The sequence below is a fragment of the Notamacropus eugenii genome, chromosome 2 (assembly GCF_028372415.1).
Source record: "Notamacropus eugenii isolate mMacEug1 chromosome 2, mMacEug1.pri_v2, whole genome shotgun sequence".
Lineage (NCBI taxonomy): Eukaryota > Metazoa > Chordata > Mammalia > Diprotodontia > Macropodidae > Notamacropus > Notamacropus eugenii.
This window is the reverse complement of record NC_092873.1, coordinates 431,803,157-431,830,207: the sequence shown is the minus strand read 5'-3', so window position 1 is coordinate 431,830,207 and position 27,051 is coordinate 431,803,157. Positions and strand designations below refer to the sequence as shown.

At 37.8% G+C, this 27,051-nt stretch overlaps 1 protein-coding gene across 3 annotated transcripts; it reads left to right on the top strand.

Moving 5' to 3' along the window:
• Positions 1 to 4,912: 4,912 nt before the first annotated feature.
• Positions 4,913 to 26,317, top strand: LOC140529369 (uncharacterized). 3 transcript variants are annotated; one of them, XM_072647976.1, is made up of 8 exons: positions 4,913 to 5,174; positions 6,442 to 6,627; positions 8,590 to 8,781; positions 9,735 to 9,834; positions 11,597 to 11,682; positions 16,494 to 17,546; positions 19,193 to 19,213; positions 24,887 to 26,317. In XM_072647976.1, the coding sequence occupies exons 1-8, from the start codon at positions 5,087 to 5,089 to the stop codon at positions 24,940 to 24,942; spliced, it is 1,782 nt and encodes a 593-aa protein (XP_072504077.1). In that variant the 5' UTR covers positions 4,913 to 5,086; the 3' UTR covers positions 24,943 to 26,317. The 3 variants fall into 3 exon arrangements, with proteins under 3 accessions (XP_072504077.1, XP_072504075.1, XP_072504076.1); XM_072647974.1 differs by lacking the exon at positions 24,887 to 26,317 and having other exon boundaries at positions 19,193 to 19,615; XM_072647975.1 differs by lacking the exons at positions 19,193 to 19,213; positions 24,887 to 26,317 and adding an exon at positions 18,759 to 19,046.
• Positions 26,318 to 27,051: the final 734 nt, after the last annotated feature.

Here is a 27,051-nt window from a genome sequence, read left to right as displayed (position 1 = left end):
GATCACTGGCACTTTGTCTTTGGCCTGTTTCATCATTCTAAGGTTAGAGACTGGCTCAGTAAAATTCTATTACTACACGAGAGCCCCAGAACCAGCTCTGAAAACAGCAGCACAAAAAGCCTGAAGCTTAGGACAATACCTCCTCATCTTCAGGTCAGCAGAGCCCAGTTGCCAGTCTAGGGGAACTGGGAAAATGAGCAAATAGCAGCAAAAACAAACTTGACCATAAAAAGCTACTATAGTGGCAGGGGAGGCCAAGACATAAAATCAGAAGAAGACAATGTGAAACCAGCTAAAAGCAAAGTCTCAAAGAAAATTGCTAATGGGATTAGCCCAACAAAAATTTCTGAAAAATAATTTTTTTAAGATATGAATGGTAGAGAAAAAATTAGGAAAAGAAATGAGAATGTTGCAAGAAAAATTATGAATGGAGAATGAACAACTTGGTAAAAGAGGCACACAAAATATTGAAGAAAATCATCTTTAAAAACAGAGTTAGCCAAATAGTAAAAGAGACAAAACTTCACTAAAGAACTCTTTAAAAAGCAGAATTGGCCAAATGGAAATATACTCTAAATCACTACTCTTTAGAGAAATACAAATTAAAACAACTCTGAAGTACCACCTTACACCAATCAGAAATGACAAATACTTGAGGGGATGAGAGAAAATAGGTACACTAATGTACTGTTGATGGAGTAGTAAATTGATCCAACTATTCTAGAGAACAACTTGGAACAAGGTCCAAAGGGCTACAAAACTCTGCTTACCCTTTGAGTGAGCAATATCACTGCTAGGTCTGTATCCCAATGAGATGGAGAAAGAAAAAAAAGGAAAAGGACCTATATATACACAAATATTTAGATCAGCTCTTTTTGTGGTGGCCAAGAATTGGAAATTAAGGGGATGCTCATCAATTGAGAAAAGGCTGAACATGTTGTGACATAGGATTGTGATAAAGTTTTATTGGTGTTCAGTAGTTTTCAGTCATGTCTAACTCTTTGGGATCCTCTTTGGGGTTTCTTTGGTAAAGATACTGGAGCAGACTTTCAATTCCTTATCTAGCTCATTTTATATATGAAGAAGCTAAGGCAAAGAGGGTGAAGTGACTTGCCCCGGGTCACACAGCTAGGAACTATTTCAGACCAGATTTGAACTCAGGAAGAGGAATAGTTTTGACTCCAAGCCTGGCACTCTAACCACCGTGCTACCTACCTGCCCTGTAAGGGAGTACTATTGTGCCATAAATAAAATGACAAAGGGGATGATTTCAGAAAAAACACAGTAAGATCCATATCAGCTGATAGAAAGTGACATGAAAAGACCCAGGAGATCATCATGCCTCGTTATAGCAATGTTGTAAAGATGATCAACTGTAAAAGACATGGCTGCTTAAATGGTATCCACCTCCAGAGAGAGAACTGATGGAGTCTGAATGCAGATTGAAGCATAATTTTCTCATTTTTTTTTTTACAATATGACAAATATGGAAATATGTTTGAATGATTTCACATGTGTAATATCATATTGCTTGCCTTGTCAGTGGGTGTGGGAAGTGGTGGGAAGGAGAGAAAGAATTTGGAACTTTAAAAAAAAGTTTAAAAATTACAAAATGTTAAAAATAATAAAAATTTTAAAATAAAAGTATCTCCCTCTCATCCTTTCAAAGTGATCATGTTAGTCTGTCATATACTGCCTGAAATGCCACCAATTAGAAATAGATTTAAGGAAGCTCTCTTCAAAGTGTAGATATCCTCAGTATGGGGTATTATGCAGAAAACAGATTAATTTAATCAAAGTGATTTCCTTCTGCCATCTGACACATTAAAGGAAGGAGAGATCTGGTTGGATAATATGGAAGGAGACTGAATTTTGGAGTATAAAGAAATCAAAAGGAGAGCCACAGATGGGGTGGCCAAAGAGGGAGACTTTGCATAGTCAAATATGGTATGAGCGCCTTGAACAACTGTTAGAGATGGGAAAAAATGGACATTTTGTTGACAATGAGCTAAGGGGAGCTATTTGACATCTCTCTTTGTCTTTCTCTTTGTCTCTGTCTTTGTGTCTCTCAGTCTCTTTCTGTCTCTTTCGGTGTGCCTGTCTGTTTCTGTCCCTCTCTCTTCTGGCCTGCAGAAAACAAATCTATTGGTCCTGACCTGGCATGAGTATATATGTGGTTACACTTAATTTGAACCAGCACTTTAAGGGTCATGCAAAATTATCTTCACTAGGCCTCTGGCCATAAATTGTCAGACTCTGATATATGCAAACTTCTAGCTCTCAAAAACAGAAATTTAAAAATATAACATTAGCAGAAAAGAGACAGCTTAGTTGTAATGGCTAGAGGGCTAGCCCAAGCAAACCTCAAAGACAGAAAGACCTGATTTTAAGCCCTGAATCTTACATACACAGGGTCTATCACCCTTAGTAAGCCCTCAGTGACTTAAGAGCCCTTATGTTCTCAGTGACTCAGGCAACTAAGACAAAGTTACAAAACAGGTGAAGATTTAAATTGATAGAGGGAGTTGTTTCAAAAGAAGTTCCTCATGTCAGTGAAATCACATGATTGGTCCAGAAAAAAAATTTTTAAATAGATGGATATGCAGCAGATTGCATTACCTAATCCAATTATGTTATTTAATACCATAATATTTGGTCAAATCACAGAATTTTACAGCTGGAAAAGATTTTTCAGATTATCTAGTCTTAAACCCCCATTTTACAGATAAGGAGACTGAGACCTAAAATGGTTTAATGCTTGCCTCCAAAGTCAGTTAACTTCCCCAGGGTCACAAAGGTAGCAAATGCCTACACATCTTTACAGCCAATGTAGACAGACAATGAATTGGACCTAAAATTAAATAGGAGGAAGAGAGGTAACTGGATTGCATTTGGAAAACTGTATAGTACTTTTAATAACCTCAAGCTTATTTCCAGCACAAAACTGTCTTTTTAGCACAAAAAGTGTTCAGGTAGCCCTATATACCTATGAGTCTTGAATCAGTACAACAATCACGGAAAACAAAACATCATGAATCAATAGAAAGGTAGGTGGGGGCCACTTTCTCACCTCCCTGACTTACTTACGTTAAACAGCTCATATCTCACCTTCTATGGGAGGTTCATCATCCCCCAGGGCCTTCTTACAGATAACTTTCCATTTGCAAGGGTCAATATCTTGTATGTGCATAGTTATTTATTTGCATGTGGTCTCTCTCATTAGAATCCTGAATGGCAGAAAATGTTTTTTGTCTTTCTTTGTATTCACAGCACTTAGCATACAGTGAGTGCCTAATAAATACTTGCTAACTGAATAACCTCAGACACTTAGGAGCTGGGTGACCTTGGGTAATTCACTTAACCCCTACGTGCTTCAATTTTCTCATCTGTAAAAGGGAATAATAATTGTACCTACCTCCCAGGGTTGTTGTGAGGATCAGATGAGATAATACAAAGTGCCTGGCACACAGTATTCTCTATATAAATGTCAGTTGTTGTTACTATCACTACTAGTACTATTTCTAGGTGTAAGCACACTTCAATCATAAGCTTGCCTTTCTGTGTCAGGCCATTTATTTCCTCAGAAGGGAAGGGGAGGACCAGGGAATTTCCAATGGTAGGGTCCAGAAGGGATAAATATTGTCAAGAAAATGCCTGACTAAGGAGGTGGGCTGGTCATGTGATGAAAATAAGGGAAACCAGGGGAGCAGCTTGGCACTTACAAAATGGAAGCATCTGTAGAATGGGTAGATTTTCTGTGCAGGATCTGTGGGAGAACATATGTGAGATTCCCACAGGATGAGGAACTATATATGGACTGTGAACAGTACTGAGAGAAGGAATGGTCCACTGATGAGATCACAGATCCAAAGAAGTTCAATTTCCAGGACAATTGCCTCCAAATGAGGAGCTGTGACTTCCTCAAGGAAGAACTCTTGGGTGTCATTTTAAACCTATCCCTAAAGACGTGAGCCTAATATTAGCACAGCAGATAGACTTGGAGTAAGGAAGATCTGAGTTCAAATCCTGCCTCAGACACCATCTATGGGATTCCAGAGAGGTTGTGGTAGATTTCTGTCCATTGTCAGAACACTCCAAGGTAAAAACAACTAGTGGTTAGGCAGAGAAAATAGATCTAAATTTGTGTACCTAGAAAAATAAAGAAAACAGCAGAGGAGGGGAAGAGGGGAGGGGAGAGGTTGTTGTTATTGTGTTGGTCCTTTGTTTTTGAAGAAGACCATGATATCAGAAAAATGGTGACATGATTTGCACTTGACTTTGTTTTGAGTGAGGCCGGGCTGTGCAGGTCACCAGCCGCACTTTCTCCTTCTAAGTCATCTGGATCCAGTAACCAGATATTCATCAGGATGACTGGAGATGGCCCCGCAGGGGAGAGGGGGAGAGGAGGGGAGCAGAGGAGGGGCCCATCTACTCCCTAATATATCGTTTGGTAAGTGTTCTTAAGTTCTTTCACCTTTATAAACTTTGTCTACCCTAACTCAATTGAAAAATGCCAAGTGACTAGACGGGCATCTCCTTGTCTTTTTACCTTAGTGTAGTGGAAAGACTCATTTTTTGAGTCAAGAGGTTTGTGTGCTGTTCTCCATTCTCTCCTTCTTAAAGCCTCAGTTTCCTCTTCTGTAAAAATAAAGGGGTTGAAGCAGATTACACTAGGCTGCCTTTGGTTCTAAATCCTAGTATTCTGTGAGCAACCTTTAAGTCTTGATATCTACATTTTCCCAACGCAAGCTGTGTTTTTGCAGTCCCACCCAGGGGGGTCAAGCCAGATCCCTCCACCCAGCTCTCTGGGAGGCCCGGGCTTACAAGTCTGGGCCCCACCCCTCACTGCCTCTTTCCCGCACCTGCGCTAGACTCCGCTACTCCCTGGGCTCAGAGCCTTGGCCCCACCCTTGGCCCGCCCTCGTTTAGCTAGGGACTAGGAGCCCTGGCTGCTCACTCCTTGCCAAAGAGGAATTCCCAGAGACCAGAGACAGCGCCTCTGTGGACGCTTTGCTCCTCTTTCCATCCCGGGCGCTCAGCGTAAGCTACCTCCAAACCTTGCTGCTGTCCTGGGACGGTGCGCGTCATGAGCCCCGTGTCCCCCAGTGCCCCCCGGGCGCTGGTGCTTCTCGGACTCTTGTCACTGCGGCTGTTGTGCCTATCCGCAGAGCCGGGTGAGTGGAGGCTTGGGGCCACCCTGGCCACCGGGCAGAACCGCTTACTGTCCTTGGGCAAGGGAGAGAGGGTTGGAAGTGAGTTCGTAGTCATGGCAACCGAGAGGTACTTGGGGATAGAAGGCGTATAGAGTATTTAAAATGTGTGTGACAGTGGAGGTTTGGACACTGTCTCTAAAGTATCTCGCCAGGGTGGCTAGGTTTTAGGGGCGAGGGATGGGCTAGGTTTTGATTAATGGAAACTCTCATTTCTATGGAATTTTGGAGTTGGCAAAGTGCTTTCCCCACATTAATCCTATGAGACAGGTAGTGCAAGTATTATCACCTCCACTTTACAGATGAGGAAACTGAGACTTAGAGGATTAAGTGAATTGTCGACAACCTCTTGGCTAGTTTCAGAGGCAGCTTTCAAACCCAGGAGGGTCTCCTGACTTTAACACTCCGAGACACCAAGCTGCCTCAACAGGTGAATAAGGAAATTGCTCTTAAAAGCTCAAGGAGGACTCGAATAGGGTGATCTCCCCAAGGGGGAAAAAAACAACTTTAGTTTCTCAAAGGATCATAACTGGAAAAGACATTAGAGATCATCTAATCCAGTCTTTTTTTTTTTTAAGAGAAAACTAAGATTCAGAAATGACAAGAAACATGTTCAAAGTCATAAAGGTAGTAAGAAACAGAGGTGAGATTCAAACTTAGTTCATCTTTCTTCAAATACAGTTTTTGTATCCATCACACCATGCTCCAAATATTCCTTCTTCCTTCCTTCCTTCCTTCTTTCTTTCTCCTTTTTTTCTTTCCTTCCTTCCTTAAAGGGGCAGTTACCTAATGAGCTGCAAGTACACACAGCCCATCCATGAAGTAGGTTAATGAAAGCAACCAGAAATCTGGAGGAAGTCTACTAATGGGCATACTGACTATGTATTTTCTCCTTCTGGTTGAAAAAAAGATAAATCATAGAGGATGAGAACCCAGGAAGATGCTGGAGCTCATCTCTGCAACATTTTACAGATGAGGAAACTGAGGCACAGAAGAATTCAGTGATATGTCTGTGGTCATACACAAATGTTTAGTAGTAGAGCCAGAAGCAGAATTCTTGTGTCTCTTATATTGTTCCAATTCCTGGTTCTGTCAGTTCCTATCTGTTTAGTAGTTTTATCTCTGCGGACTTTCTATTTATTTATTCATTCATTCATTTATATAATCACTTGAAAGGTTCTAGTTATGATATGATGTTACTTCACTAAATTCAGCTTACTTTTTTTTGTAGGTGCCTGCAGTATCCCTCCAAACATACCCAACGCAAAGCCAGAACTGAATGGTCTAACAAGTTTTCCTGTTGATAGCACTGTAACATACAAATGTGATGAAGGATTTGTAAAAATTCCTGGCAAGTCAGACTCAGTGGTCTGTCTTCAACATGATAAATGGTCAAAGTTGTCAGAGTTTTGTAATCGTAAGTCTTTTTAATGTGCTTATGAAAAGCTGGCATCCTGTGTCAATCTAAATGGATAACATTTTCTTTCTTTTTTTTATTAATTTATTTGATTTCAGTTTTCTACAATCACTTCCATAAGTCTTAGATTTTCTCTCCCTCCGTCTCTCCTCCCTCCCTGCAATGGCATGCAAACTTATATGGGTTCTACACATATATTCTTATTAAACCCATTTTCATGTTAGCTATGTTGAATAAAAGAATTAAAATGAATAAGAGAGACCATGAGAAAAATCAAAACAGAACATAAAACAAGAGAAAATATTCTGCTTCATTCTGCATTCCAATTCCATACTTCTTTCTCTAGATGTGGGTGGCATTTTGCCTTGAGACCTTTGAGAATGTTTTAGGTCCTTGCGTTGCTGTGAAGGGCTAAGTCTACCAGAAAAGTTCTTCACACACTGTGGTTGAATGGATAACATTTTCCAAGTTACTCAATGATTTACCAATAACAATCCAACACTGAGCATTTTCTAGCAAGTTATCCCAAATGCCTTCATAGTCTTACTGAATGAAGGAAGGCATTGTTTATCTGAATCAGTTCTGCTCCTCATTAAAAGGTTTTCTAACATTATAGCCTCTTCCCAATTAATAAAGATAGTCACTGCTAGTTAGGGAATAAAAAAATCATAGCTATTTTAAGTAATACTCTTGAGTACAAACACCAGAGCTGAAACATTTTCTCAAATTTTACTCAAACAGAATTCTAAGTGGCATTTTAATTGCTGTGTGCTTAATTCCTATTTATTTTATGCCTATTGGGTACAAAGGGTATATAAAAAGAAAGATCCCTTGCCTTTGTTGTCTTTGAAGAATTTATAATCATTCACTCAACAAATATGTATTAAACATCTATTATACGCCAGGTACTGTGCTGGGTATTGCAGATACAAATATAGAAAGGAAACATTTCCTGCCCTCAAGGCAGGGGCAAACAATATAAATATCATCGTATATAAAATTATTTTGCAGGAGCTTGGAAAAGAGGTAGCCATTAACACCTGGGGAATGCCCAAAGATCCTCAGGTAGGCAGTGACACCAGATGAATTTTGAAGGAAGTTAGTAATTCTATGAGGTGTTCGTTTTGAGGAGGAAGTATATTCCAGGAAGGGAAGACAATAGAAAAATATATTTATTGTGAAAAGTTGCTGCAGGATGTTAGTTTTCAAATGAGTAGCATGAACAATAGACATAAAAATGTTCAGAAAAAGGAAATTGTGGTGTCCCCTCCCCCATGTTGGGTGGACCTTCTGTAGGTAATGTATGGAAGGACATGGAGGAGAGTTATACGGAATAAGTAGGAAGGAAATAAACAAGCTCTTATTAAGTACCTACTAAGCACTTTAAAAATATTATCTCATTTGATTTTCACAGCACTCCTTGAGAGGTAGGTACTATTACCATCCTGGTTTTTGTTGTTGTAGTTCAGTAGCTTTCAGTCCTGTCTATTTGCAGTTTTGTTGACAAAGACACTGGAGTGGTTTGTCATTTCTTTCTCCAGCTCATTTTACAAATGAGGAAACTGAGGCAAACAGGGTGAAGTGACTTGGCTAGAGTCACATAGGTAGTAAGTGTTTTGAGGCCAGATTTAAACTCAGAAAAATGAGTCTTCCTGACTTCAGACTCAGCATTCTGTCCACTGTGTCATCTTTCTCCATTTTACAGTTTTGGAAACTCAGGCAGGCAGAAGTCAAGTGACTAAGCTAGTAACTAAGATGGAATTTAGTTTTAAGTCTTCCTAACTAGGTCCATTGCTGTGTCCACTGAGCCACCTCAGTGTCACCTAGGCATGAATAGGTTGCCACTGCATCACTGGGGGAACTATTCATATTGAGGAGATCACAGCTGATGTCATATAAAGCAAAAGTAAAGTTAAGTAAAAAGGTTGCTTCTTATTTCTGTTTTTTGCTTTTTATCATCAGGTACCTGTAATGTCCCACCCTCATTACGCTTTGCTTCACTCAAAAAACAATTTGGTAAACAGAACTACTTTCCAGTGGGTTCCACTGTGCAGTATGAGTGCCGTCCAGGTTATAGAAGAGAAAATTCCCTGCCAGCAAAGCTTCAGTGTCTTCAGAATTTAGTGTGGTCCAGTGCCTCTGAATTTTGTAAAAGTGAGTATGACTTGAATATTTCTGTTCTTTTTCAAATGAAGTGAGGGAATGGGGTTGGGAAACAATGAATATCCGTTTGCCCTCTTATTAAATGAGCCCTCAGTGCATGCAGTTTTTGCTTTAAATCATTCCTGGAAGTTAAATTTATTATTTATTAAATTCATTTCTTTGTTTGGACATAGGCAGACTTTAAAGATAATTTCTCAAATAGCACATTAGTCGTATTTTTAAAGATGACTGGAAATTTCATTAAAGAAAATGAAAACATATATAGTAACATCAATATTGTTTTAAGAGCAACTTTGAGCAAATAAACCATTTTGAGGATGATACCTAAATTAACCACAAAGAACCTATGATAGAAGATGCTACCTGCATCCAGAGAAAGAACTGATAAATAGAAGTATGTGTAGAATGGTTTTAAGTGTGTATGTGTATGTATACACACACATACATATTTGTGTCTAGTGATAGCCACCTGGGAGTGGAGGGGTGGAGAAGGGAAGAACAAAAGAAATTTACAAGATAACTTTATTATAGATTTAGAAGGAGTAGCAAGTAGTACATAATAGAATCGCAGTTTCTATGCGAATCTATGCAAAAAGGTGCAATTATCTTTTTTTATTATACTGTATCATGGAAATGCTTGTTTTATTTCATAACTTAAAAATAAAATAAAGTTTTAAAAATGAAATGACCCAGCATTTTAAAGTGTCTCTTTGATGAAGTGTCTCTTCTCCTAAGAGGAAGGTAAACATAAAGGAAAAATCAAAAGAAAAGATATATTGACCTATTAATGCTATTGGTGTCATGTGTTATATACTAATGAATAATAATAATGTTATTCAACAGTGCTCTATAACATAAGTAGTAAACAGTTTAGGTCAGATGGTATTTTGAGTATGTATGATGATAGGAAGATAAAGCCTAATTCCATTTTTATTTTCTTTTAGGGAAATCATGTCAAACTCCTCCACAGCTAGCACATGGTAATGTCAATGTAATGACTGACATCTTATTTGGCTCAATAATCACCTTTACTTGTGACAAAGGGTAAGTTTGCATTCTATAGAAAGAGGGAATAGACCTGTGGTTTCATTGGTAGAGGGAATTCCCAGGTAAGAAAATTCTTTCAACCAAGGTATGTTGGTATATTCTTTGCAACTTAAAAATTGCATTGAGGTTAAGAAACCTTCCCAGGGTGACAAAGTCAGTACATGTCAAAGGTGGGACTCAAACCGTCAAGGCCTTTCTATTTAAGGCTGACTCTCTATCTGCCATAACTACAGAGTCATTAAAAAAGCAGAAAAATCAAAATGGGCTGAACATTGGGGACATATATTATGGCTGATAGTTTGAAACTACAATTATATGGGCTATTCTTTTCTTTTAAAAGCACGCATAACACACACGCGCACACATGCTCTTTCCCAAGCAAATGATTTTATTTATATGTGTTTTGATGGGGCATAAAAGAGATTCTACAAATCCTTTGGAATCTAGAGACTTCAGAATCTCAGAATCCGTATAGTTACTCTAATTTCATCGTTCGTATCTATGGTAATTGCCGGGGGGTGAGGGGGGTTGGGGGGGAATCCAATAGAGAGCATGAGGATTATATGCTGGCCTACATTTACATATATATATATATATATGTATATTGCAATACCAAACAAGTTAATAATTAAAAAATAAACATGCAGACATTAGAAAACAGATATTCTCCTTTCATAAAATGTGAAGAACAAATGAGTAAAATGACACACCCAATATCATTTAGAGACTTTGCACGAGAACTGGGAAAGAACTAGGAATAAAAATGACAACTGCCGAGCTGGGGGAAATGCCTCTTCTGTCCTGATCTCTACCCTGCTTCCCCCCAAAACAAACCCCACTACATTTCTGTAATTTTCTGAAATTGCTATTGCAATCTTCTTTACAAATATTATATAATTTTTATTCTCATAATGACCTTGGGAGGTAGGGGCTATTATTATCCCCATTGAGAAAACTGAGGAACATAGTAGTTAAGTTTCTTGCCCAAGATCACACAGTCTGAAGTTGGATTTGAATTCAGGTCTTCCTGACTCCAGATCTATTGCATTTTATTCACTGTGCCATCTAGCTGCCTCTGTTATTAATTATGTGGAGACGGCTGGACTGGGTGATGACTCAGGTCCCTTCCAAATATTAAATCCTATAATAAAACAGAAATGTAATGGGGCTTGTTTTGGGGGGGAAGCAGGGTAGAGATCAGGACAGAAGAGGCATTCCCCCCCGCCCCAGCTTGTCAGTTGCCATTTTTATTCCTAGTTCTTTCCTAGTTCTCGTGCAAAGTCTCTAGATGATATTGGGTGTGTCATTTTACTCACTTGTTCTTCACATTTTATGAAAGGAGAATATCTGTCTTCTAATGTCTGCATGTTTATTTTTTAATTATTAACTTGTTTGCTAAATTATTTTGTATCCTTTTAAATACTCTTCTATAAAAGAGAAATTGGTCTCTAAGGCTTTTACAAATACTGAAAAATTTGGGTATTTATACCATATAACAAATGTCATAGAAAAAAATAATTGTGTTTGTTGTATTGTGGGGGGGGGAGGATGTTTCTACTTAAAAAAATCTTTTATATTGTCCCATTATTACCATCCCTATCACTTAAATAGTTAGTTTGCTGCTTCCAGTACAGTAGACTTTAATCACATTACTTGTCTCCGTTCATTGGCAGATAAAACAAGCTGTTTCTGCAGTGGTTGAGAAAATTCAAATAAGGGAACAGAACTATTTCTTTCAGCTATTTTCTCTCTTTTTTAGATATAGGTTAGTGGGGGAACAAGAAAGCGAATGTATTCTTAAGGCTAAAGATGTTGGTTGGAGTGTCCCACATCCAGAGTGCACAGGTAAGACATTAACAGAAGTTATTAAGTCAATGTTGGATAGATTTTGCAGCCTCTATAATAAAAATTATTTAAGGGCGGCTAGTGGCTTAGTAGATAGAGCATCAGCCCTGGAGACAGGAGGACCTCAAATAGTTGTGTGACTCTAGGCAAGTTGCTTAACCTCAAATGCCTCCAAAAAAAAGAAAGAAAGAAAAAGAAAAAAAGTCAAAATTATTTAGCATTTCACTATTGAGGCACCTCAATTATAACAATAGTGAGCATTTACCTATTGTCTTAAGGTTTGAAAAGATCCTTACAATAACTCTATAAAATAGGCATTATTATTATTATCACCATCATTTTACAGCTGAGGAAACTGAGGCAGAGAGAAGTTATGTGACCTGCCCAGGGACTCACACCTTATATTTGCATGCAGAATTCAAACTGAGGTCTTCCTGACTCTAAGCCCAGCACCGTATCTACAATGCTACCTACTTGCCATAGTAGAAGCCAATAAATGTTATTATTTTTAAAAGAACAAAATCTACTCTTCCCTAAGCAGATTTTTATAATTGATTTTATGGAATGAAAGTCAAAGGCTTAGTTCCTTCTTTCTAAAGAAACTAAACTTTATGATTCGGGTTTATTTTTGACATTTAAGTTACTTTTGGCACTGTCTAGCACATGTGAAAAAATAGCATGGAAGATGGAGATACAATAGAATACAGTAGAAAGACTGGGACTAGGTTTTTCTGCCTTTCCCTCCCCCTGCACACACTGTTTCCTAAAACCCAAGTTAGAATGTTGCATTCTCCTACTGTCAACACCCACCCTCATGCAAACAATTTTTCTCCTTATGTGATTCCCCAAAATGCATATTATATACTCCAACCACATATTTCTAATACAGACTAGCTTTTGAATAGCAGCCTCAGTTCACAGTACCTTGGTGGGGTGCCTAGGAATGACTATTTTTCATGTGAACTATGGGGATTAGAACATGGTAATCCATTAGTGGGTAAAGGACTTGTCATGGAATTAGGAAGACAATCAGTACATCAGAAGATCTTTATTAAGTCCATTTGTTGTACTGTTAAAGATGAACAAGGTGAATGGACTAGGCCTCCCCCGAATGCAAAGGTAACTAATTTATATATTAAAAGAATTGCTTTTTTGCTTTAGTTATACTTGTGGAGAGAGTAAGCTTAAATTAAGACTGCCATAACATCATGAATAATCCAACTTTCAGTAAATTAATAGAAATATCTTTTCCTTTATGTGTTCCTAAAATGTTGGCTATAAAATTCACTCCTAAAACATTCTTGTTATTCCCTCATTCGGAGCTCTAAATGGAAAAAAGCCACAATTAAAATGAGTTTGAAATGTGTAGAAGGAGTCAAGATGGTGATCAACTCAGCAGCCTTTATGTTATGTATATGGGCAGGAGTGTTTAGGTAAATTTTAACGTCCAGCTCTCAGGGCTGGGAGTTAGGGATGTAATACATGATACACTTTTAATTTTAATCTGTACTAGTGACATTTTGTCTATCACTTTCTTAAGTGTTAACAGTCAATAAAACAATAAATCAAGCCCTGTTTTGTAGCATTTGCTGATTTATATAATGGAAATACCCTGAAAATTTAACAATTGGCCCACTGATTCAAGCTAGCTTCCCATATAGGCAATATTGTGCCTACTAAGTTATCCCCATGCTTTTTATCTTCTAAAAGAGGCATTTACTTTTCTATTGTATCATTTTTAGCAATTTTTTAGCTCTTTTTTGATTCTAGAAACTCCCTTACCCTCCAAGCTTTAACTAAGAATTCTGGTACCAAGGGCATATTCAGTTGAGCTAGAAGGCATGAGAAGGGGTGGAGGGTGGGGGTGAGGAAAGAGGGAGTCAGAGTCAAAGATGAAGGAATGGGAGTGAAGAACCCATGGATAAGGAGGGCCTGATACTTCTAGGAAGGCCACTGAAGATGAGAGAACATTGCAATCTTTACAAATAGTATATAATTTTTATTTTCATAATGACCTTGGGAAGTAGGGGCTATTATTATCCCCATTTCATGGATGAGAAAACTGAGGAAGATGGTAGTTAAGTTTCTTGCCCAAGATCACACGGTCTGAAGTTGGAGGTGAATTCAGGTCTTCCTGGCTGTAGATCCATAGCACCTTATTCACTGTGCCATCTAGCTGCCTCTATTATTCATTATGTGGAGTCCAGTATTAATCTTCTAGTTTCTCTTAAAGGTGTATTCTCTTTCAACAAAATGGCAAAATTAGTAAAGTGCGTTTAACTTTTCAGGTCGCATTGTCAGGTACATTAAAGGGAATAGTGAGCAGTGAAGCCTGTAAGTTAGGTTAAAGCCAGATTGTGGATGGCCTTGAATGCCATACTCAGGATTTTAGGCATGGAAGGCGACATGGTATAGGGGAAGGAGCACTGTGAGTTCAAATTCTTGCTACTGACGTGACCTTAACCTCTGAGGAGCATGATTCTCATGTGTAAAATGATGGAGACAGACTGGATGGCTTTGTGGTCCTTCTAGCTCTGGATCTATGACTGTGGTAATAGGGAGCCATGAGGGATATTTGAGCAAAGGAGTGATGAATTTGTTGTCATTTTGTTGACCATTGTGGTTCTGGGTTTTTTGTTTTATTTTCCTGAAGGTAGCAAATTGATTGAGGCAGTCTTAGACTTGCTGCCTAGGCTTAGGTTAGTGGCTTTTGGGAAGAAAGTATATCCTCTCTGCTCTTACCCCAAAGGAAATAAGCCTGCTAAACAAAGGAATTTATCACAATGGCAAAAGGTAGTCAGGAGGCCCAGCTCCCGGAACTCTCCAGCTTCTTCTTCCATGCCCTTTTCCCTCCCAGGCCCACCACTACCACATTTGAGTCACAGCCAAAGCTATTTCCATAATAAATGGAAAACTTTAGTGTAGAGTCCCTATCCTGCATGCAGACAGATCATCTGACTTTACACACACACACACACACACACACACACACAAATATATGTCTGTGTACTTACATATTATACATGTATAATATATAGTATATAAATTTAAAACATAGATTATATGTAAATATATTTATAATTAAATTATATACATTTATATATAAACTTTATAACTAATGTATTTATATATTACATATTTTATATGCAGCATAATTTGTATGTAAATTATAATAGATTATATGTCATATAATCTATTATAGTTTTAGATTGATGATGATATTATTATAGTTTTAGACATTTACCTAGGTCATTGAGAGGTTGAGTGACTTGCCCACAGTCTCACAGTTGGGATGTGTCTAAGGCACTCATCTTGAAACTGACACTGAAGCTGGCTCTACCCTACCTCTAATCATTTAATATTGGCAAGAAACTGAGGCCAAACTAGAAAAATCAAGGCCCCAAACCATAAAGCACCTGAGGTCATACAATTGCAAGGAAGCTAAGACTAGATAGACTCCAGATGCCTGATACACATTCTAGGCTCTCCATGCTACTCCAATAATCCCCAAAGTGGAATTTGGTTGTCCATTGGACTCTTCCCAGGGGATCATAGCCTGATCTAAAATATAAGGATGGGGCTTGCTGATATGTGGGTTAAGCATTCAACCTGCCCAAGAAGTGGAGAGATAAGAAATGGCAGTATTTTACACACAGTGACTTCTGGGCTTAGCTTTGATTTGATCTAGACTTTTCATTCCATCGGTACTGGAAAGCTCAAGTGAGGAAAATCCCTTTTCTGACTTTGCAGCAGCAAAACTTTAACCCAATCTGAAAGCATGGAACAAAGATGCTGACTTGTAACCATATCTCCCACCAACTTGTATCACAAGCAGACAAGAATATATTTCATAGTTCATCAAACACACACTGAGACAAGAAGAAAAAAGACATAGAAATCTCACTAAATGCAAACTATATCTTACTCTTGCAGCTTTCATTCCCTATCCCTTTTATTCATAGGCTCACAGATTTGTGTCCTAGAAAGGACCTCAGAAGTCACCTATTCCAGCCCTTGCATTTCACAGATGAGGAAACTGAGACCAAAGGAAATTGAGTGATTCACCCAAGGTTACATAGCGCCAAAGGTGGGATGTGAACCTGGGTCTTCTGACTTGATCCAGAGTCAGTGCCATTTTCAATGCACCCCACCACCACCCACCTTAATCAACTCTAGAAACAGTTTAGGAACCACTTTATTAAATCATGTGATGACTGAGGCTACTAACAATAAAGTTCATTGCAATTACATTAAAATAATGTTTATTAGTGCCTAGTGCCAAGGACTGTGACTTAACTCTGGGGATAGAAAGACAAAGACAAAACAGTCCCTGAACCCAGGAAGCTTACATTCTGCTTGCGGGGGGGGGGGGGGGGGGAGGGGAATGATACATATGCTGATAAACAAACAAAAAATACACGGAATCAATACAAAATAATTGGAAAGGGTGTGAATACTGACACTTGGAGGAACTGGCCAACATTTCTTATAGTAGGTAGGAGGTCAAAAGCAGTACCTATGGTAAGTACTTCAGTTTCCCATAAAACTCATAATAAGATCATAGGATCATAATTCTAGAGCTAGAAGAAACTTTGGAGGTCATCCAGTCCAACCCCCCATTTTACGGATGAGGAAGCTTATGTGACTTGCCAATGTCACATAAGGTAGTAAGCTTCTCAAAGTCAAGTCTGAGTACTTCTGTAGAAAAAATATTCAATTAATAAATGCTTAACTTGGAAAGTAATATTTAATTACTGTTTATGGCTGGTGTTCCGCACTACTTATGGGAACTATCATATTGGCCCCAACAGCTGAAAACTCAGCCACAACAAATGGTCCAGCAGCACAAGCCCTGCCAACAACAGAACAGGCCAATGCAACACATGCCCCAGCAAAACAGGCCCCACCAACAGAACAGTCCAGTGCAACAAGTGTACTAGCAACACCTGCCCCACCAGCAGAACAGGCCAGCACAACAAATGCACCAGTAAAACAGGTCCTACCAGCACAAGAAGCCAGTGCAACAAATGCACCAGCAAAACAGGCCCCACCAACAGAACAGTCCAGTGCAACAAGTGTACTAGCAACACCTGCCCCACCAGCAGAACAGGCCAGCACAACAAATGCACCAGTAAAACAGGTCCCACCAGCACAAGAAGCCAGTGCAACAAATGCACCAGCAACAGCTGCTCCAGCATCTGAACAGGGCAATGCAGCAAATGCACCAGCAACACCTGCTCCACCAGCAGAACAGAGCAGTGCAACAAATGCACTAGCAACAGCTGCTCCAGCATCTGAACAGGGCAATGCAGAAAATGCACCAGCAACACCTACTCCACCAGCAGAACAGGCCAGTGCAACAAATGCACCAGCAACACCTGCTCCACCAGCAGAACAGGCCAGTGCAACAAATGCACTAGCAACACCTGCTCCACCAGCAGAACAGGCCAGTGCAACAAATGCACCAGCAACACCTGCTCCACCAGCAGAACAGGCCAGTGCAACAAATGCACCAGCAAAACAGGTCCCACCAACAGAACAGGCCAGTGCAACAAATGCACCAGCAAAACAGGTCCTACCAACAGAACAGGTCAGTGCCACAAATGCACCAGCAACCACTGTCCCATCAACAACAGAACAGGCCAAGGCAACAAATGCTCCAGCAAAACAGGCCCAGCCACCAACACAGCAGGCCAGCATAACAAATGCTCCCATAACCCCCACCGCACCAACAACCAAAAGATCCACCACAACTCGGAGTTCTACCAGAATTGTTACCACTGTTCGTTCTACCACAACTGCATCTTTCCACACAACTAGACCCAGTTCAACAAAATTTCGTGGAAAAGGAACCTCTTCTTCAGGTCAGTAGGCATGCTCTACTTTTTTTTTAATCATTGTGATGAGTTTGAATTGTAAAAAAAAAAATGAAGTTTTATGATGCCCTGTTTTAAGATAATGGGTTGTATAGAATTGAATTGCTAAAATGAGGATGCTTGTTAAGTAATTCCTGGTCCATCAGTGCCCTGGAAGTTTTATGCAGGTCCCCAAGATACTCTGCACTGGCATCCTTGGATAGTATCTGGACAAATACTGAGAGAAAAACCATTAGACCATATGGGAAAAGAAAGAGAAAGTTGTGTCTTACGAAAAAAATGGTTACAAGTTGAAGTTGAAAAGGGAAATCCTAGCACTTAGAGAAGTTTCAGGGAACCATAGAACCCAGGAAGAGGGCTGGTTATACAGACTCAAGTGGATATCCCCTTCATTATATGTTCTTGGACGTGGCTTACCTTACTCTCAAGCATACCCTATCCTCCCTTCTCTTTGGGTTTTGAATATACAAATGGGAAATTCCATTTTTATGATAAGAAACTCTATTTGAAAGGAAATTTTTCTTCAATCTAAAATGAACTGAGTCTTCTAGGGAAAAATTTAATAGCCATTACCTTCTCTTCTAATCCATCCTAGGACCTTAGATGGATTTATTCATCTCAGTAGGGTGGGCTACTATACATACATATATATATATATGTGTATATATATATATATATATATACATATATATATATGTACATATATATATACACATACACATGTATGTGTGTATAGGTATATGTGTGTGTATATGTATAGATACACGTGTACATATATAACATATAATATTTGATATAAAACTGATACATATCAATATATAATATACATCATCATAGCATATATATATGTAATTTATTGTATTTGAAGGTAAAATGAAGTCAAATTCTATGCTATTCAAACCCCAATAGTATGAGTCACTAGAGGGCATGGCTATCCTGAGTTAAGGCACAATTTGTGATGATTAAAGGACTTATATATTCCCATCATGGCAGGTCAAATCAAAATATAATTTTACCTTTACACTGTTTGCATGGGATTTGTTTTCTCGTAATAATATCTAATGTTCCTACAGCACTTTAAGTTTTACAAAGTGTTTGCCTCAAGATAATCCTATGAGATAGGAAAATTTCCTCAAATGAGATTTCACCATGAGCATTTTATAGGTGTGGTTTATTCAAAGTTGATATTCTTCTCTCTAGCTTTAGACGGGCCATACAGTATACTTGATGGAAGATACAGAACTGGTCTAGGAGTCAGGACAACGTGGGTTCAACCTCGTTCAGACAGCAGCCTGTTTCAAGGCGTATTTCTGCACATGAGCTACATGACCCTGAGCAGGTTATCTAATCTGTAAAAGTTCCACGCAACCCTCTAAAACTATACATTGCAGAATGGTTGTTAATTTGTGTTGACTCTGATGAAATTGCAGGTCTAGACCAAAACACATGTTTAAAGCTCATGCCTTAAATCAAAATCTAAAACAAACTTTTAAAAGCTTATAAATAGCACATTTTCTAAATGTGCAAATCTTGTTTTGACATATTGTTGTACTTTAAATCTGCATCGTTAATTCTTCTAGAAGATGTCAACATTTAACTTAAAGCAATATTTTCTTTATTCTTTCCTTCTTCAGGTGCTGTCACTAATAAATATGGTAAGTCTGGCTCTCAGAGCTTAAGAAATTGTTATCCATGTAAGATGTCTTTGACTAAATCATACCACTTTGGGACAGTTCTCCTTTTAGATGATTCTTGGAATGATGTTGAAAGTAAAAGCTTAAGAGTATTAAAGACATATCAAGGATGGTATGGACAAATACTGCTGAAATGCAGGAGGATTAAATGCTCCAGGGTATTTGATGTGTTCCAGATTTCTTCCATATATATTCCAGTAAGAGGGATCTGTTTCAAATTAATCAGATCGTATTAAGTGTCCACCTTGTACAGAGCAGTCTACTGGGTGCTGTGGAGAAATCAAAAAGAATTAACATATAGTTCCTGCCTTCAAGTAATTTATAATCCACTGTATAACTCCTCCTTTACCTGACATTATGCATGCTGCCTAGATGAGAGGTGGGAAATCTGTGGCCTTGAGGCTACACAGGGTCCTCTAGGTCCTCAAATGTGACCCTTTGATGAAATCCATTCATGGCCACACTTGAGAAACTAGGGAACCCCATGTGACCTCAAGGCCAAGGGTTCCCCATCTCTCGCCTAGAGAGTCCATCCATAAGTATAATCAGCTTTAAACTATAGATGTTACATTTGTATGCCTTTTAATTCTGTTAAGATAACTTGACTTCTATAAAAAGAGGTTATTCAGATTATTTTTTTAATTTCAGTTATAATTTAAATTTGAAAAAAATATATATTCAAAGTTTATAAAGAGGACATTTAATGACAAGAATGGGTAAAAACTTTGTCAGAGACATTGATTCATAGTATGAATGTAAATCCTGGACAAACTGACTCTTGGAAATTCCAGCGGTGAGGGGAGGGAAGAATCAAAATATCATCACTGGGATGAAACAAGTTCAACAGCAAGAATGGACAAAACATGAAGGTTTCAAGCTAGGATAAAATGCCTGAACCTTCACTTGTCTGAACAAGAAAGTCTTCTGGAGATCAAGGTAGAACTCTGCAGCTATGGCAGAGGCTTACTCTCGGGGAGATGGAGCTGGAGAATGTCCCTTTCTGCCATCTTCCTCTCACACACTCCAAGGTGCAAAGTAAACCCTGCCCTCTTTGTGTACATACCTCTAGGACTATGGAAAGGTTCTAAACCTGTGCATCACTGATTTAGAAAGGATGGGGAGGGAGGGAGGGAAAGATTGAAATATCTTTGCCCTTTAGCAATTCACAGTCTCTACCATGCTGATGTTAGGATGTCTCATATTGCAGTAGAATTTGAGAAAAGATTAATTACTGTTAAGAAAAGGAAGGAAGGAAGGAAGGAAGAAGAGAGGGGTGGGAAGAGAGGGCAGGAGAGAGGGAAGAAGAAATAATGAAACAGAAAGAAAAAAAGGAAAGAGGGTGGGAGAGAGGGAAGAAAGATGGAAAGGAAGAAAAGGAAGGGAGAGAAAGGGAAAGGAGTGAAGTGGAAACAATGAAACAAAGAAAGAAAAAGGAAGAGAGTGGAAGGCAGGCAGGCAGGCAGGTGGAATGGAGTAAGGGGTGTAAAAGATGGCTAGAAGTAGGGACTAGGCAATTAAGGTTGTGTGGAAAGGTGATTACTGACATTATGTGAGATTTTAACTTAACTTGAAATGTTTCATACAAAAAATAAAGGTTCATTTTGTTAAACAATCCCTTCCATAGTAGGCAGCAGAGAGAACATCCTAACAATGATGATTCTTAGATGACCAAAAGCCCTTAAAAAACTAATTCTGCCAATGAAAAACAGATCTGATATCCCTGGAGGATATTTAAAAGTGGTAGGACAAGCTCATTTGAGAAATGGTATTAGATATTGAGTCTCAAACCTGAGGATTTAGGAAGCTATATGAAATGTCTAGCTCACTTCTCGTTTTGTTTGATTTTGAATTGTTTCCGAACAACGTTTCTTAATCAAGATACCACATTTAATGTTTTTCTTTCCACATCTAACTTGGTTACCAAAATGTTTTTCTTTCAAGGAATTAGTGGTGGTCTCATAGCACTGGCTGCTCTAATAGTACTTCCGGTTTTCATCAAACTGCTTTGTAACTCTGGGAAATCAGGGTGAGCCAAAATCCAAAAGTCCTTTTCCTCTGTTGATTTGTTAGCATCTTTCCCCATAAAACTCGGGCTACCAAAAACTTTCAGATTATTATTGTGCCTTTGACATGTGAATGCCATTTTTTCCTTCTATAAACAACCTCTAATTACTCTCTTTCTCTAATTATGACCCAAGTGGATGCAGCAACACAGAGATATATTTAAATTTATACTAGTACTTCAAGGAAATTTTAATATAAGGGTGGTTTATCTATTTGTTTTTCCTGCTGCATAAAAGGAAAAATGCCAAATGCTCTGATTTTCCATTAATTCTTCAGTTTACTTCATGATGTTGGTTGTGAATTTCACAACTTTTACTCATCTGAAACAGGAAAACAAACAAAGCTGTAGTTCCTGTGTTTAGGTCTGTTTCTGAATGGAAGTACTTGCTAATAAATAAACATTTTTGGTTTTCTCGTGGCACTTTGATTGAAAGTCTTAAAGTCTCACAAGTGATTGTGTATAAGACATTATGATTTTGCTTTAGGCAGAATCCCTAGGCTCTAGGCCTACTTCCAGTGCACATGGCTGTGTGACTGTGGGAAAATCACCTAACTTCTCAGTGACCCAGTCCATTTGGTAAGGCTGTTGTTAGTTAGACAAGTTCAGAGCTATAGCTGTGGAAAAAATTTTCATATCCTCCAGGTCCTCAAAATATTTTATTTTTCTAAAGCAACTTTAAAACATCTAAATGTAATATTAAGATAATTAACTGTATTTTAATTTCACAAGTAGCTACTTAAAATACAAGTATTAAACATTTTGATTATTTTAAATGTTTTAGATTCTTTAATTTTTTTTAGTTACATTTTCTGACAAATTTTTGGTAAGGGGAATCACAGATTTATTCATTCATTTGCAGTTGGAAGCGACCTTAAAGGTCATCAAATTCAGTTCTTCCCCATTTTAAAGATGAGGAAACTGAGGCACCGAGAGGTTAATTTACTTGCCCAGGATCATATAGCTCTGAGGCAGGATTTGAAGCCAGGCCTCCCTGATTCCATATCCAGTAACCTATCCACCACACCACACTGTTTAGACATTACTTCTAAATACTGTGACTACAGTTTTTGACTCTTGTTTTGTTAGCCAAAATATGTCTGAGATATGTGATACTTCTGAGTCATGTGAAAAAGTACCTAAGTGATATTGGTTCAGCTGCCTGTCAGTAATTTCTCTAGAAATACAATTTTTAGCTATCACTTTTACATAATTTCTTATATTCCTTACTGATTTCATTTTCCAATGTATTCATAATTATTCACCTATCATCTAAAAGCCAGTGATTTTTTGGTAGGGGTAAGGGAGAATTGTCAATTTTGCCTCATTGGCTCTAAAATCCAAACCAATTTACTGATAAATGATTCAGTTAGAATGCTTGTATGCCACCCCTTTTTTTTCCCATGAAGAAAAACACTCATAGGAATACGTATGTGTTCTTTGGTGTATTTTTTGTGATAAACGGCAACATTGGTACCATCACAGATAGGCTCATGGGACTCAGAGCAGAAAAGGTCTGCAAAATTCTTCTAGTCCAGCCTCCTAATTTTACAGATGAGAAAGGCTAGTAAGTAGAATAATTGATAGTTTAAAAACTCTACCTTTGGACACTAACCAGGGCTCTTTTCACTATAATGCATTGTTTTTCAGGAAGCAAACCTGATTCTCTAAGCATAGAGAACATTCATGAAAACTACCAATGAAGAAAATTTTAATTCCTCTTTCACTTTCATATTGAACCACTCCTTACTCTGGGTGTAACCAAAAGTGGGATGGAACTGACTTTATGTGCTACTGGGCATTGAGAGAATTTTGCTTTGAATTTTCTAGTGGAAGTGGGTCAGTGGCAATTGTTCAATATGAAAAAAGTGGACTTCTGGAAGTTAAAGTTAACCTATTGTCAGCTTCTCATTGACAGTTAACAAGACTTACTTCAAAGGGAGTGTACTGGTTTAAAAAACAGAGGGCACTTTGGATGGGAATGGAGGAGGTCTGAGTCCTAATTTTGCCTCCCTTACTAACTAGTTATATGGCCAGCTTTTCTGGATGTTGGTTTCCTCATCTCTAAAATTGAGGAAAGGTAGATTAAATCATTGCTAAGATCCTTTCCAGTTTTAAGATTCTGAGTACCATAGGTATGGTAGTGACTTTTGTATGTTTACAATTTTGTTTGGGAATGGGATAAACACTGCAAAGAATGATTTGATTTTTCTTTTAGATTAAATATACCCCATACCTAATTCACTTAGCTATTTTCCCTCCTCTGCTATTCAGCTCTTACAATATTCATGAGATCAACAAAGAACTTAATGTTCTCTTACCTGACAAAATGGAGATGGGCAAGCCCACAGAAGTAAGAACTCTTGGTAAAATAAAAAATTTCTGTTCTTATTATGGCTCTTTTCTGCATTTCCTAAATTGTTAGTCAACAGAATTGACTTGGGACTTTTCCATATCTGACATTTATTCTATATTCTATTTTATATAGAATATTCTATATTCTGACATTTACTACCAGATATACTTTCATTTTGGTTTCCTTCCCTTGACTAAATACACATATCATTAGGATGTTTATTCATTAATTCTTTACATTTCTACAATAAATCTTTTATCTTACTCTGTTTTTATTATAGCAAATAATGCTCGGAAAAAGTGGGCTGTATATTAGAGCTTATGCATACATATATTTTCATTATTCTGCTTGTTGTAAATGGAATGCTTTTGCCCTGCATTTAACATGTTACTTCTTTTTCTTCACAGTTTTTAGGGTTTCGGATGCTTTTAAAAATACTAACTTTTTAAGCATTTTCACAGGTATTTTTGGAGATTCTGAAAGACATCCAAGAGGTATCAATTAGAGCAGAACAGAATTTGGCTCTTTTTCTTCCAACATATAGTTCTTCCAATAAATAATAATAATAATAGCAGCTAGTATTTATATATCACATTAAAGTTGGCAAAGTACTTTAGAAATGTTATCTTATTTCTTCCTCTCAGCACCCTGGGATATAGTACCTATTATTATCCCCATTTTACAGATCAAGAAATTAAGCCACAGAAGTGCTCTGCCCAGGGTCACACAGTTAGTTTCTGAGGCCAGATTTGAATTCAGGTAATAAACTGATTCCAGGTCCAGCATTCTTTTCTATGTACTGCTCCACCAAGCTAGCTCACATGGGTACACACTGTACACACATGCACACACACACACACCATGCCTCACTCCCACAGCATATTACTTACCTGAAAGAACTCAACCTAGAAACTTGTTTTAAATTTTTATTTATTACTCAAAATTTTATTTATTACTCAAAAGAAACCTAAGAAATGAATTGTCATCTTTTAAATTGATAGTTCTACAGCTGCTGAACCAAAATGCTTCCAAGAAAAGTGACCCTGGTCTACTACTTTTCCATTATCTACAACATTCCTTTTAATGAAGATGCTTTGTGCTCAATGCTTGATATTTTATCCCACTAACCATACAAAACTAATGCTTAATTCAGTGCTCTTTAGTTGAAAAAAGCAGGCAATCTGTGATCCTGTGTCGATTTTTTTTAACTTTCCAGGAAATACATTTATAATCTTGGCACTGCTGATTATGAAGCTTTTAACGACTGACTAGCTAACAGCAAAAAAGAAGAGCTAAGGAAGACACTTCTTTTGCACAGACTCTATCTAGTTTCTTTAGGGCTCCCATGAAAAGTGGATGTAATTTTCAGCATTACCTTCTGCCTTTCTGCAAATGGAATTTTCTTATTGGGCTTAGCATTTGAATGAAGGAAAGAGAGGAGTCAGTCTCTGAATCTTACTCTAAAGTCAGCTAAACCTCCTGAATACACTAGCAATTTGCAGGTTGCAAACTCTTCCCTCTTTTTCTGAGTGTGTAGCCAAGGACTGAATGTTGCTTATCTTAGAACAAGTCAGCAAAAAAAAATTAAAAGCCACTCAACCAAAATCTATTCAAAATCATCTGACTTTTAGTGATGGTTTGATGCTATTTTAATTCTCTTAACACTAAGGCCAATACACTAGCTCCTTCACTTCAGCTGCATGGCATTTTCCCACACCTCTTTTTTAGTCCTTATAACAATATCAAAAATAAAATCTTTAGTCTCAGAAAGACTTTAATTAGGCATTGAGAGTGATTTTTTTTTAGTATCAGCCTGAGATTTTGTCACACTTGTACAAAACTGCCAGAAATAGAGGAGCTTCATTGACCAGTTTTCCTTTCTGTTGATCACATTCAAAAAAAGAAAACCCAAATGAAAAGTTATTCATCTTTTCCCATCATCCTTAGGATCTGACTAATGATGTTAACACAAATAACAAAGGGGAAGTGTGATTACCTGTGACTTAGTGTTCCTGGCTCAACCAGGACTTACAGGTTTCTCCTTTTGGTAGAATACATCAGCTGGCACTTTTGTCCATAATTTATCCGAGGGGGAAAAAAGCCTACGAAAAGGACACTTCTGACTTAGTGCCCAAGTTAAACCAGTTTTATTTTCACATCCAGAGACTGTATGAAAGTGAACATTTTTAAAGAAAGAGAAAGGTTCTGTACCTTTGAAAAAATGTATTCATAGCCAAATTGTATGTTTTGTTGTCTTGTAATTTAAAACTTATTTATTTACATTGGTGAGTGGAAGTTTTTCATATGTACTGTGAAAATTCACATATTTAAGATTTATGAAGAGAATCTTATTTTCCTGAAATAAAAATAAGGAAATGAATGTTTGATGATGATTTTTATACTATCCAATTTGCTAAACTATTTTATTACATGTGAATAAATGATACACCTGTTTACACTATTGTATAATAAGATTTTAAAATAAGGTATATTGTTTCCATCTAAGTAGTAGTTGGGGATTTTAAAACAAACTAGGGTTTTTTTAAGTTTACAGTACAAATTTAGTGTTGTCAAGATTGTTATAAGGAAAGCAATTTGTGAATTTTAAAGTATTTGTTAACTTCAATAAATGTGAGTTCTTATTGTGGCTCAGAGTTTTTTACAGAGGTGATGATATAGGAGAAGAGGGAACATCAAGAGACAACTCATGGTTTTCTTCTGTATTACACCAAAGCTCCAATTCCTTTTAGCACTGATTCATTCCGTGACCAGAAGCAGCCATGCAAAGTCACCTGTATGGTTAGCCAGAATCAAGAAGAGCAGGTCTGCATATATTCTGTGGGATGGGTCAGTTTAGAAAAATAATCACAATCCCAATAATTAGACCTGTCAAAAATAGAATGGCTTGCCATGCAAGCTGTGAATTTCTTCATCTTTGGCAACGTTTAAGCAGAAGTTGGACAACCATTTACTGGAACATGCTTTAAGAAGAATCTGAGACTAAATAATTGTGAAAATTGGCCTATTGCTAGGCCCTAGCTGACAAGAAGTGACTGAGTGTTTGACCACTAATTGACCTACCTACAAACTGGAATGTTCCTTTGAACCCAACAACTGGCTTGGTAAGCTACATTTAGAATTAGGAGTGTATGTTAGCAAACCATCAATTTATCAAACTTCATCAAATGCAAGTCTGGAAGATTTACAAACTATTCATCACAGTGTCCTTCTGGTTGATAGGAGAAGGAAAGGATTGCAAACCAGACCACTGACTGGTCACCCTCTATCTCAGTCCCTCTGAATCTGCCCAGCAGCAATAATCAGATAAGGGTGAGACCTAGAAGATCTGGGCTCTTGATCAGGGTATATATCCCACTGTAT

What these genes read in the sequence shown, in the direction of transcription:
- LOC140529369 (XM_072647974.1), top strand. Translation starts at nt 5,087, where the DNA reads ATGAGCCCCGTGTCCCCCAGTGCCCCCCGGGCGCTGGTGCTTCTCGGA. An exon ending in GTTGTCAGAGTTTTGTAATC is followed by an intron (nt 6,628 to 8,589) that starts GTAAGTCTTTTT and finishes TTTTATCATCAG; the next exon opens with GTACCTGTAATGTCCCACCC. An exon ending in CCCACATCCAGAGTGCACAG is followed by an intron (nt 11,683 to 16,493) that starts GTAAGACATTAA and finishes TGGCCCCAACAG; the next exon opens with CTGAAAACTCAGCCACAACA.